The sequence below is a fragment of the Elephas maximus genome, chromosome 2 (genome assembly GCF_024166365.1).
Source record: "Elephas maximus indicus isolate mEleMax1 chromosome 2, mEleMax1 primary haplotype, whole genome shotgun sequence".
NCBI classification, from domain to species: Eukaryota; Metazoa; Chordata; class Mammalia; order Proboscidea; family Elephantidae; genus Elephas; species Elephas maximus.
The window spans coordinates 97,378,816-97,391,591 of record NC_064820.1 but is presented as its reverse complement, the minus strand read 5'-3'; the positions used below and the strand labels follow the sequence as shown (position 1 = coordinate 97,391,591).

Genomic DNA, 12,776 nt, shown 5'->3' with positions numbered 1-12,776 from the left:
TGGGACTCTATCAAGAAGGATAACTTGCCAGTGATTGGAGTCCCAGAACAGGGAGGGGGGACAGAGAAAATAGTTGAAGAACTCCTGACACAAAACTTCCCTGACATCATGAAAGAGGAAAGTATATCTGTCCAAGATGCTCATCGAACCCCATTTAAGATTGATCCAAAAAGAAAAACACCAAGACATATTATCATCAAACTTGCCAAAACCAAAGATAAACAGAAAATTTTAAAAGCAGCCAGGGAGAAAAGAAAGGTTTCCTTCAAGGGAGAATCAATAAGAATAAGTTCAGACTACTCAGCAGAAACCATGCAGGCAAGAAGGGAATGGGACGACGTATACAGAGCACTGAAGGAGAAAAACTGCCAACCAAGGATCATATATCCAGCAAAACTCTCTCTGAAATATGAAGGAGAAATTAAGATATTTACAGACAAACACAAGTTTAGAGAATTTGCAAAAACCAAACCAAGGCTACAAGAAATGCTAAAGAAGATTGTTTGGTCAGATGACCAATAATATCAGGTACCAGCACAAAAACCAAACCAAGGCTACAAGAAATGCTAAAGAAGATTGTTTGGTCAGATGACCAATAATATCAGGTACCAGCACAATACAAGGTCACAAAACAGAACGTCCTGATATCAACTCAAATAGGGAAAGCACAAAAACAAACAAAGATTAATTCTAAAAAATAAACAAAATAATACACATAACAGGGAATCATGGAAATCAATAGACAAAAGATCACAATAATCAAAAAGAGGGAATAAATATAGGAGGCATTGAACTGCCAGATGGAGAGTGATACAAGGCGATATAGAATGATACAAGTTAGGTTTTTACTTAGAAAAATAGGGGTAAATAATAAGGTAACCACAAAAAGGAATATCAACTCCATAACTCAAGAAAAAAGCCAAGAAAAACGTAACGACTCAACTAACAAAGCTAAACATTATGAAAATGAGGATCTCACAATCTACTAAGAAAAAAGTCTCAGCACAAAAAACTATGTGGAAAAATGAAATGGCCAACAACACACATGAAAAGGCATCAAAATGACAGCGCTAAAAACTTATTTATCTATAATTACGCTGAATGTAAATGGACTAAATAAACCAATAAAAAGACAGAGATTCACAGACTGGATAAAGAAACACGATCCATCTATATGCTGCCTACAAGAGACACACCTTAGACTTAGAGACACAAACAAACTAAAACTCAAAGGATGGAAAAAAATATATCAAGCAAACAATAAGCAAAAAAGAAGAGGAGTAGCAATATTAATTTCTGACAAAATAGACTTTAGACTTAAATCCACCACAAAGGATAAAGAAGGACACTATATAATGATAAAAGGGACAATTGATCAGGAAGACATAACCATATTAAATATTTATGCACCCAATGACAGGGCTGCAAGATACATAAATCAAATTTTAACAGAATTGAAAAGTGAGATAGACACCTCCACATTTATAGTAGGAGACTTCAACACACCACTTTCGGAGAAGGACAGGACATCCAGTAAGAAGCTCAATAGAGACACGGAAGACCTACTTACAACAATCAACCAACTTGACCTCATTGACTTAGACAGAACTCTCCACCCAACTGCTGCAAAATATACTTTTTTTTCTAGTGCACATGGAACATTCTCTAGAATAGACCACATATTAGGTCATAAAACAAATCTTTGCAGAGTCCAAAACATCGAAATATTACAAAGCATCTTCTCAGACCACAAGGCAATGAAACTAGAGATCAATAACAGAAAAACTAGGGAAAAGAAATCAAATACTTGGAAAATGAACAATACCCTCCTGAAAAAAGACTGGGTTATAGAAGACATCAAGGAGGGAATACGGAAATTCTTACAAAGCAACGAGAATGAAAATACTTCCTATCAAAACCTCTGGGACACAGCAAAAGCAGTGCTCAGAGGCCAATTTATATCGATAAATGCACACATACAAAAAGAAGAAAGAGCCAAAATCAGAGAACTGTCCCGACAACTTGAACAAATAGAAAGTGGGCAATAAAAGAACCCATCAGGCACCAGGAGAAAACAAATAATAAAAATTAGAGCTGAACTAAATGAATTAGAGAACAGAAAAACAATTGAAAGAATTAACAAAGCCAAAAGCTGGTTCTTTGAAAAAATTAACAAAATTGATAAACCATTAGCTAGACTGACTAAAGAAAAACAGGAAAGGAAACAAATAACCCAAATAAGAAACGAGAAGGACTACATCACAACACAGCTAAATGAAATTAAAAGAATCATTTCAGATTACTATGAAAAATTGTACTCTAACAAATTTGAAAACCTAGAAGAAATGGATAAATTCTTGGAAAAACACTACCTACCTAAACTAACACATTCAGAAGTAGAACAACTAAATAGACCCATAACAAAAAAAGAGATTGAAACGGTAATCAAAAAACTTCCAACAAAAAAAAGCCCTGGCCCGGATGGCTTCACTGCAGAGTTCTACCAAACCTTCAGAGAAGAGTTAATATCACTACTACTGAAGGTATTTCAAAGCATAGAAAAAGATGGAATACTACCCAACTCATTCTATGAAGCTACCATCTCCCTGATACCAAACCCAGGTAAAGACATAACAAAAAAAGAAAATTATAGACCTATATCCCTCATGAACATAGATGCAAAAATCCTCAACAAAATTCTAGCCAATAGAATCCAACAACACATCAAAAAAATAATTCACCCTGATCAAGTGGGATTTATACCAGGTATGCAAGGCTGGTTTAATATCAAAAAAAACTATTAATGTAATCCATCACATAAATAAAACAAAAGATAAAAACCACATGATCTTATCAATAGATGCAGAAAAGGCATTTGACAAAGTTCAACACTCATTTATGATAAAAACTCTTACCAAAATAGGAATTGAAGGAAAATTCCTCAACATAATAAAGGGCATCTATGCAAAGCCAACAGCCAATATCACTCTAAACAGAGAGAACCTGAAAGCATTTCCCTTGAGAACGGGAACCAGACAAGGATGCCCTTTATCACCGCTCTTATTCAACATCGTACTTGAAGTCCTAGCCAGGGCAATTAGGCTAGACAAAGAAATAAAGGGTATCCGGATTGGCAAGGAGGAAGTAAGGCTATCACTATTTGCAGATGACATGATCGTACACATGGAAAACCCTAAGGAATCCTCCAGAAAACTACTGAAACTAATAGAAGAGTTTGGCAGAGTCTCAGGTTATAAAATAAACATACAAAAATCACTTCGATTCCTCTACATCAACAAAAAGAACACCAAAGAGGAAATAACCAAATCAATACCATTCACAGTACCCCCAAGAAGATAAAATACTTAGGAATAAATATTACCAAGGATGTAAAAGACCTATACAAAGAAAACTACAAAGCTCTACTACAAGAAATTCAAAAGGACATACTTAAGTGGAAAAACATACCCTGCTCATGGATAGGAAGACTTAACATAGTAAAAATGTCTATTCTACCAAAAGCCATCTATACATATAACGCACTCCCGATCCAAATTCCAATGTCATATTTTAAGGGGATAGAGAAACAAATCACCAATTTCATATGGAAGGGAAAGAAACCCCGGATAAGCAAAGCATTACTGAAAAAGAAGAAGAAAGTGGGAGGCCTCACTCTACCTGATTTCAGAACCTATTATACAGCTACAGTAGTCAAAACAGCCTGGTACTGGTACAACAACAGGCACGTAGACCAATGGAACAGAATTGAGAACTCAGATATAAATCCATCCATGTATGAGCAGCTGATATTTGACAAAGGCCCAGTGTCAGTTAATTGGGGAAAAGACAGTCTTTTTAACAAATGGTGCTGGCATAACTGGATATCCATTTGCAAAAGAATGAAACAGGACCCATACCTCACACCATGCACAAAAACTAACTCCAAGTGGATCAAAGACCTAAACATAAAGACTAAAACGATAAAGATCATGGAAGAAAAATAGGGACAACCCTAGGAGCCCTAATACAGGGCATAAACAGAATACAAAACATTACCAAAAATGATGAAGAGAAACCAGATAACTGGGAGCTCCTAAAAATCAAACACCTATGCTCATCTAAAGACTTCACCAAAAGAGTAAAAAGACCACCTACAGACTGGGAAAGAATATTCAGCTATGACATCTCCGACCAGCGCCTGATCTCTAAAATCTACATGATTCTGTCAAAACTCAACCACAAAAAGACAAACAACCCAATCAAGAAGTGGGCAAAGGATATGAACACACATTTCACTAAAGAAGATATTCAGGCAGCCAACAGATACATGAGAAAATGCTCCCGATCATTAGCCATTAGAGAAATGCAAATTAAAACTACAATGAGATTCCATCTCACACCAACTAGACTGGCATTAATCCAAAAAACACAAAATAATAAATGTTGGAGAGGCTGCGGAGAGATTGGAACCCTCATACACTGCTGGTAGGAATGTAAAATGGTACAACCACTTTGGAAATCCATCTGGCGTTATCTTAAACAGTTAGAAATAGAACTACCATACAACCCAGAAATCCCACTCCTCGGAATATACCCTAGAGATACAAGAGCCTTCACACAAACAGATATATGCACACCCATGTTTATTGCAGCTCTGTTTACAATAGCAAAAAGCTGGAAGCAACCAAGGTGTCCGTCAACGGATGAATGGGTAAATAAATTGTTGTATAGTCACACAATGGAATACTACGCATCGATAAAGAACAGTGACGAATCTCTGAAACATTTCATAACATGGAGGAATCTGGAAGGCATTATGCTGAGCGAAATGAGTCAGAGGCAAAAGGACAAATATTGTATAAGACCACTATCATAAGATCTTGAGAAATAGAAAAAACTGAGAAGAACACATACTTTTGTGGTTACGAGAAGGGGAGGGAGGGAGGGAGGGAGAGGGTTTTTTATTGATCAATCAGTAGATAAGAACTGCTTTGGGTGAGGGGAAAGACAACACTCAATACAAGGAAGGTCAGCCCAATTGGACTGGACTAAAAGCAAAGAGGTTTCCGGGATAAAATGAATGCTTCAAAGGTCAGCAGACCAGGGGCGGGGGTCTGGGGAACATGGTTTGGGGGACTTCTAAGTCAATTGGCAAAATAATTCTATTATGAAAACATTCTGCATCCCACTTTGAAATGTGGCGTCTGGGGTCCTAAATGCTAACAAGCGGCCATCTAAGATACATCAATTGGTCTCAACCCACCTGGAGCAAAGGAAAATGAAGAACACCAAGGTCACACAACAACTAAGAACCCAAGAGACAGAAAGGGCCACATGAACCAGAGACCTACATCATACTGAGACCAGAAAAACTAGTTGGTGCCCGGCCACAATCGATGACTGCCCTGTCAGGGAGCACAACAGAGAACTCCTGAGGGAGCAGGAGATCAGTGGGATACAGACCCCAAATTCTCATAAAAAGACCATACCTAATGGTCTGACTGCGACTAGAGGAATCCCGGTGGCAATGCTCCCCAGACCTTCTGTTGGCACAGGACAGGAACCATCACCGAAGACAACTCATCAGACATGAAAGGGACTGGTCAGCGGGTGGGAGAGAGATGCTGATGAAGAGAGAGCTAATTAAATCAGGTGGACACTGGAGAGTGTGTTGGCAACTCTTGACTGGAGGGGGGATGGGAAGAGAGAAAGAGAGGGAAGACGGCAAAATTGGCACGAAACAAGAGACTGAAAGGGCTGACTCAATAGAGGGAGAGCAAGTGGGAGAAGGGAGTAAGATACATGTAAACTTACATGTCACAGACTGATTGGAATTGTAAATGTTCACTTGAAGCTTAATAAAAGTTAATTAAAAATAAATAAATAAATAATTTTGCCAAAAAAAAAAAAATGCAATAAGAGCACAGGGACATGAAAACAATGTGTAGGTCAATAAAGATCCATGCTGAAGGGGAATGTGTAACCACAGTAATACAAAAATAAGGCTTGTAAGGTTGCACACAGAGATTTGGGAATAAATACAAAATGAGAAGGTGAAAATAAAAATGAAATGCTCAGGAGAGAAAAAACTGAAATCCTCTTATAAGCTTACTACATGTGAAAATTAAAATACTCAACATCCACATAGTAAAAAATAGTACCACTTAATAAATCCCACCTTCGAATATTTAGTAAATTATCATGGATATAACTTGGAAGAAAATATTGCAAGAAACACAGTCTGAAGCACGATACACACACACTCATAGGTGAATACAAGGTAAACAAAAGAAAACAAAACAAAACCCATTTTCATCAAGTCAATTCCAACTCATAGCAACCCTATAGGACAGAGTAGAACTGCCCCACAGGGTTTCCAAGGCTGAAGTCTTCACGGAAGCAGAATGCCACATGTTTCTCCCGCAGAGCAGATGGTGGGTTCAAACCATCAACCTTGTAGTTAGCAGCCAAATGCTTAACCACTGTGCCACTAGGGCTCTTAAGGTAAACAAAGCATTCCTTAAACATAATCGTGTAAGGCCACTGCAAAGCTATTGTGTCAATAGCAAGAATTTTGTGAAATTTTTTTAAAGAAATTAGTAATACAATTGAAGATACTGACTCTGCCTGTTTAAGGCAGATTATTAGAAAATGCTTCCTGGGCAAAATAACTGGATATACCAGAAGGCTACTACTACCTGGAGGATGTGGAGTCAAAAAGCAGTTGTAGGAAGAAGGAAAACTCCTTAGAAACATGTGCTTAATCATCTAAACCTAACGGGGTGGGCAGAACGAAGATCTCCAAGAGGGTACGTTCTGATTTTCAGATGACACATTGTCCTAGGTATTAAATCCTCTCCTCGTGTTTGCCCAGGTTGAAAGGGTCTAATGAGTGCCCTGGCCTACCAAATAGTCTGACTACATTACTGTAAGATCATCTAGATATGAAGCCAACAGAGGCCACGGAAAAGTGGTGACACGTTTTAACTCTGAAGGAGAAAATGTATCAATAGGGTCTAAATCAAAACACCAAATCCATCACCATTGTGTTGATTTCAACTCACAGAGACCTTATACGACAGGGTAAAACTGTCCCATAGGGTTTCTGAGGCTGAAATCTTTTTTACCAAAGGAGATTGCCATATCTTTCTCCCATGGAACAGCTGGTGGATTTGAACTGTTTGTTTTTCGGCTAGCAGCTAAGAGTTTAACGATGGTGCCACCACGAATACATACAGGGTCCAAACCTAGCCTAATGCAGATAAGAAACATGATTTTAAGATGCATCTTAATAAACTTGAGTGTTTTGGTCATTTATTCCCCCCAACAAACCAGGATATCTTTCGAAGATAAACAATATCGACTACAATGTGTGTAAAAACAATGGAAGACTAAAATACAGGAAATGTATTTTAACAGGTTCACCGCCTACCATCCAAAGTGACTGCCCTCTACAAAAAAAAGAAAGCGGGTTCAAATAATTATAAATTAAACCCAGTGCCGTCGAGTAGATTCCGACTCATAGCGACATTATAGGAACATGAATAATGTGAAACACAAAGCATCAATATGAACAGTTAAGAAAAAAAGTCGAGTGTTTCTAATACAGCAGTTCTATATTTTGTCTTTAAAAGAACCACATTTCTTATTCAAATCTTTGTCTAAAGAAGATTCACGCTGTCTCTAATGAAAGGAAAAACTAAATCCACTGAGCATGAGGCGATTTATCATGCTGCTGAGTTGGGTGGCCAAGTGAAATATCTAACACAGATTTATACATAGTTTGCAACCATAGCATGATCCATTCTCACGCATTTCTAAATTCTGTCCATTACATTTGAAAGAAAATAATATTTACCACTGAGCATCTCTCCAATGGCTTTAGGACAAAAATAGAGAAACAGGATTCTATTGAATTCAATAAATTGTTAAACACTAAGGCAATTCCTTCCCATGAATCAAAAATGCATTCTAGAGCTAGAGGTTCAGCAGAGTCCATGATTTAAATCTAATCACATAAATGAAACCCCAACACTAGGCCAAAAACAATGCTAACATTGTTAAAAACCCATACAGCACAATATTTTTTTTTAACCCCATCTGTCTACCGGTTGCCTTTGAAGAACCACCATGAAGTTTTCATTAATTCACTTTGGTAAACTCATGCTTAACACACATTTCTATATGTTAATTTCACAATAATATAAAGACTACACACAAAAAAATAATGAATTCTTGAGGTTCAATATAATGTTTTTGGGGGAAAAAATTAACTTCTAGGGAAAGGTTTAGTAAAAAAAGGAAAGAAAAGTAAGCAAAAAACAGAAATGCCTCCAAGTTTTTACTGAGAAAATGTAAAAATCTAGGCAGTATTCAAGCCAGCAATAAAGTCATTCAGTGTTTTAACTCCTGTACCAAGCTCATGCTTGTAGACTGATATCCTAAACAGATTTTTAGAACCAATAACACATCGGGACTATTGGTTTTAATTACTAATCCTTTTCCCTCTTTGTATCTCTTGTAAATACTGAGCTGTGGGGAACTAAAGAGACTACGACGTGGTTTTCGGGTTACATTTGTCCAGGCCAAGAGAAGCGCAGGTGCCAGGGTCAGCAGGTTCTCTGAGATGCTGCAGTACTCAGCAGGAGAACCTTCGTTTCTTCAGAGCCCTCCAACCCACCACTACCATCACCCCCCAAACTCTCACTTTCTCAACACTAGCTGCCTCCTGGAAACTCTGGTGGCGTAGTGATTAAGTGCTACAGCTTCTAACCAAAAGGTTGGCAGTTCGAATCCACCAGGCGCCCCTTGGAAACTCTGTGGGGCAGTTCTATTCCTGTCCTATAGGGTTGCTATGAGTTGGAATCGACTCGACCGCAACGGATTTGGTTTTTGGTTTTTTAGCTGCCTTATAGTTAAGATCCCTTTAGACTGATCTTGGGCATCCAAATTCTTTTCTACGCTCTAAAAAAAGCCCATCACATTTATAGAAATCACATGCCTAAACTAGCTCTAAATCCCTCCTTAAATCTAATCTTTCCTAGTCCCTGATCTTATTTTTACCCTCCATGCCACTAACCCTTTGTTTCTCTGCTTCTACATTATTTTCTTTCATGTATTTCTTAAACAAAACAAACATAATTCCAAAATATTCCTATCTAATCTGTTTTCTCCTGTTTTCCTTGCTCACATAGCCAATGAGTAGAACATTCCCTATGGCAGTGCTTCTCCAACTTTTATGTAGTAAAGGAAGGGGGCTTTTGCTTGTTTTTAATTTGGGTTCGGTTTTTGCCCCAATCCAAAATCGTGGATTGACACATTTGTAAAATTCAGTGAAATGGATGATAGTAGATAAACAGCAAAAAGAACAGACATACAAAATATAAGCTCATAGGTAATGCTTTTGGATATTACAGCAAATTTAAATTGTTACAAAGTTTCTTAGAAAGTTATTTCCATTTCTGAACTTATCTTGTCACAGAACAATAGCAAACACTTTGCCGACTGGCACTGGTCTGAGGACCACACTGAGTAGCATAGCCAGGAAGCCCCTAAGTCCGTTTGTCATCCTTAGATATTGCTTTTTTTTTTTATTGTAAAAACACACATAACACATTTGCCAATCCAACACTTTTCATGTGTACAATTCAGTAACATCAGTTACATCACGTTGTGTGACCTCACCAGTATTCACTGGGAAATTTTCCAAATTCCTCTACAGTTGCTACTGTTTTCTCTAGCTCCATCTGAGGATCGAATCTCACTTGTTGGTATGTTAGTATTAGACACACTCACGTAATTATTTCTTCTTCTGGAAGCCAGTGAAAACTTACCCTCTCATTGGTCTCTTCCCACCTTTCTGGCTCGGTTTCTGTCTCCTCTCAGGTCTTCCTCCTTTTCTAGTACCTTAGTCTGCTGTTTCCCATGTCTCCATCCTTGATAACTTGCTTTTCTTTCTCTACCCACAAAGATCTTATTCCTGATTTCAACTATTATCTCTACGAATCCAGTTTCTATCTCTCTAACCTGAAATAGTGTCAGGTTCTCTCCCCAATTTCCTTCTCTCACATAAATGTTATTGTTTCAGTTCAAATCCATTATTCTTCCAACTTAAATCACTTCAAACAGTTATCAAAAGTTCCTACACTGTTAGGTTCTGCAGTGGATACAAGTACAAGGAAAACAGTCTCTTCTTACAGGCCGCCCTATAGCATGGGCTTTGGATTCAGACAGAACAGGGTTAAAGCACCACTACTGAATAACGGCATGTTATTGAGTCTCTCAAAACATCAGTTCCTTCTGTGACAGTCTGGGTTTACACTACTACAAACCCACTTTGCAGAACGATTGTTAAAATTAAGCGAAATAGTGAATGTGCAACCTCTGGCACACAGAAAAATCAATAAATGTTATCGTTCTTGTCATTACTATTAAGAATAACTTCTCCTGCCATGACTTTTTACTTGTATTATGTTATAAATAATTTTTTGACAGTTGATGATCTGTCTTTAGATTGGACTTATGGCAATTTGTTAGTCACTTGTACTTGCTATTGCTATGACAACATGCTATTCTAAACCATTAAGAACAGTAAAGAGTTTTGGAAAATGGCTCATACATTTGCACATATGTTAAATAATGCAGTAAGGTGAAACGTAACACACGATCACGCATTCAAGTTCCAGCACAGCCACTAACCAGTTGTATGACCTTGTCAAGTCATTGATCTCTGTTTCTCAGTTTCCTCATTTGTAAAATAGAAGTGCAAGTGCGTGATCTACATCTGTTTTCTTAACTCTATGAGGTAAATTTTTTATTTTTTAATTCCAAACACAAACTATGTGGTGAAACACAGGCTATAAATACCTGCATTATTTCAAAACAGGTTTATTCAAAGGCAAAAAACACTGCTATAGTATTTTTAAAACATAAAGATTGGCCTATATACGCAAAATCTTACATTTGACTTGAAATATTAAAAAAAAAAGATTCAAGAAAATTAGTTTTTTAAGGAAAAAATGTAATTCCTATGTACATTTTATAAGGTTATCTAGTTTGGCATTTTGTTGATAAAATATACAAATGCAATATAAATCAATTCCAGGCACAATCAATAATTACTGGTTATAAACTATTTGTTTTTACAGGGAGCAAACGTTTGACCGTTTATTATCAACAGCTTCTACTGACATATACTACACACGCCAGAAACTATGCTACACATTTTATATTCATTATCTCACTTAATTCTCGCCAAGAAACCTATGAAGTAGGTGACATTTTCCCCCGTTAAACAGATGTGAAAGTTGAGCATCCCAGATTTGACTAACTTCCATAAAATCACTCCGGTGGAGAATGTTAGCTAGAACACAAATCCCAGTCACAAGGCTCCTAAATCTAGTTAAACACATCACTATATAGCACTATCCCAGATAAATTCAATGTGAATTAACACACACAGCTCAACAAAATAATGAAAGAAAAAAACACTGGAAGCTTTAAAAGACTAGACAGATAGTGACATCCACGGAAAAGAAAATAAATGTGCTCAACAGAAAGAGGAACCCACCTTCACGACCTATGACAGATCTGGAAGCTGTTTGAAAGCTAACAATTCCTGCCACATTGTCATTGGCCAGAATGTTCACTTTAACAGTGTCGGAGCTGGGCAAGATTCTACTTCCGCCTTCGGTGTACACCAAACTCACTATGATGCTCTCATCATCCTCTGGCTCGGAGTCATCCAAAATGGTTAAAATAATTACCTTTTTGGTTTCACCTATAAAAAAATGAATGGAATAAAACCAAAGTAATCAAACCACCAACATGCCTTCACAGAAGCCCAAAATATCTTCTGTTAAAAAATTGTAAGTAAATATATTTAAATGCATTATAACGGTTCAATGCCATGAGAAATATAAGCACTACTAGAAACAAATTTTTGAATGTTAATCTGTACCTTCCTCTGCATATAAAACACAGGAAAATTTCATCAACACGGACAGACTAGAGAGAAAGCCATTGTGAATTATGGCTAAGTTAAAGAAACTTCAAAGAATCGTGGCTTTACCTTCTGGTCTTTAGCCAAGAAAAACGACCTGGCTAGGTGAACAGCTTCTAAAGCATCTTCTGTTTAGAAACAGCTCCCTCTAGGAAAGTAGAGTCGTTCTAGCATTACTGTGAATAACTAATCAAGGAATCAACTCAAAACCTTGCTGCAAGACCAGGAACATTTAGGGAATCATGGTCAAAATGGGGAACAGAAAAGATATCGCAAATTCTGAGCAAAAGAGCCTGAGTGAATTGAGCCTTTGGGTAACTAGATATCAGCATTAAGTACCACTTTCCAGAAAGTGGGGCAAAGAAGAAAGAAGGTGCAAGAGCAATTTGATTCGAAGGGAGAAGTGACAATGACAAGGGCTAAGCAATCTACTTTTCAATTTGGCCTAGAACCCTACTAGTATCGAGGTGACCACTAAACAACCCTCAACTCAATGTTCCTTCTGCAGTTCAGCATATTGTTTCCACATTTAACTCCTCCCTCTTTCCTGGAAGAAGATGAAAGGGTGATGAGACAGAAGGCAGAAAAAACAGAAAGGGAATTTGAATACTTGTTCTCTCTCTCATGACCCTTGTGCTTTTCCATCAATTCAGCAGTGTCAAGGTTGCCCCCAGAGAGTACACATTATCTACAAATCTAAGTTAGCTATAACATATAGTCCATTTTGCGTTTGTGTGACTTAAAATTACAGTTCAATATAATAATAATTTGTATA

At 37.4% G+C, this 12,776-nt stretch overlaps 1 protein-coding gene across 1 annotated transcript in view; it reads right to left on the bottom strand.

The window, feature by feature from the left end:
* Positions 1-12,776, bottom strand: part of ADGRV1 (adhesion G protein-coupled receptor V1) — a 677,468-nt gene that overhangs the window by 516,739 nt on the left and 147,953 nt on the right. The window contains exon 34 of the mRNA XM_049867518.1: positions 11,570-11,779. Coding sequence (XP_049723475.1) covers positions 11,570-11,779 — 210 coding nt within the window. The remainder of the gene's footprint in view (positions 1-11,569; positions 11,780-12,776) is intronic.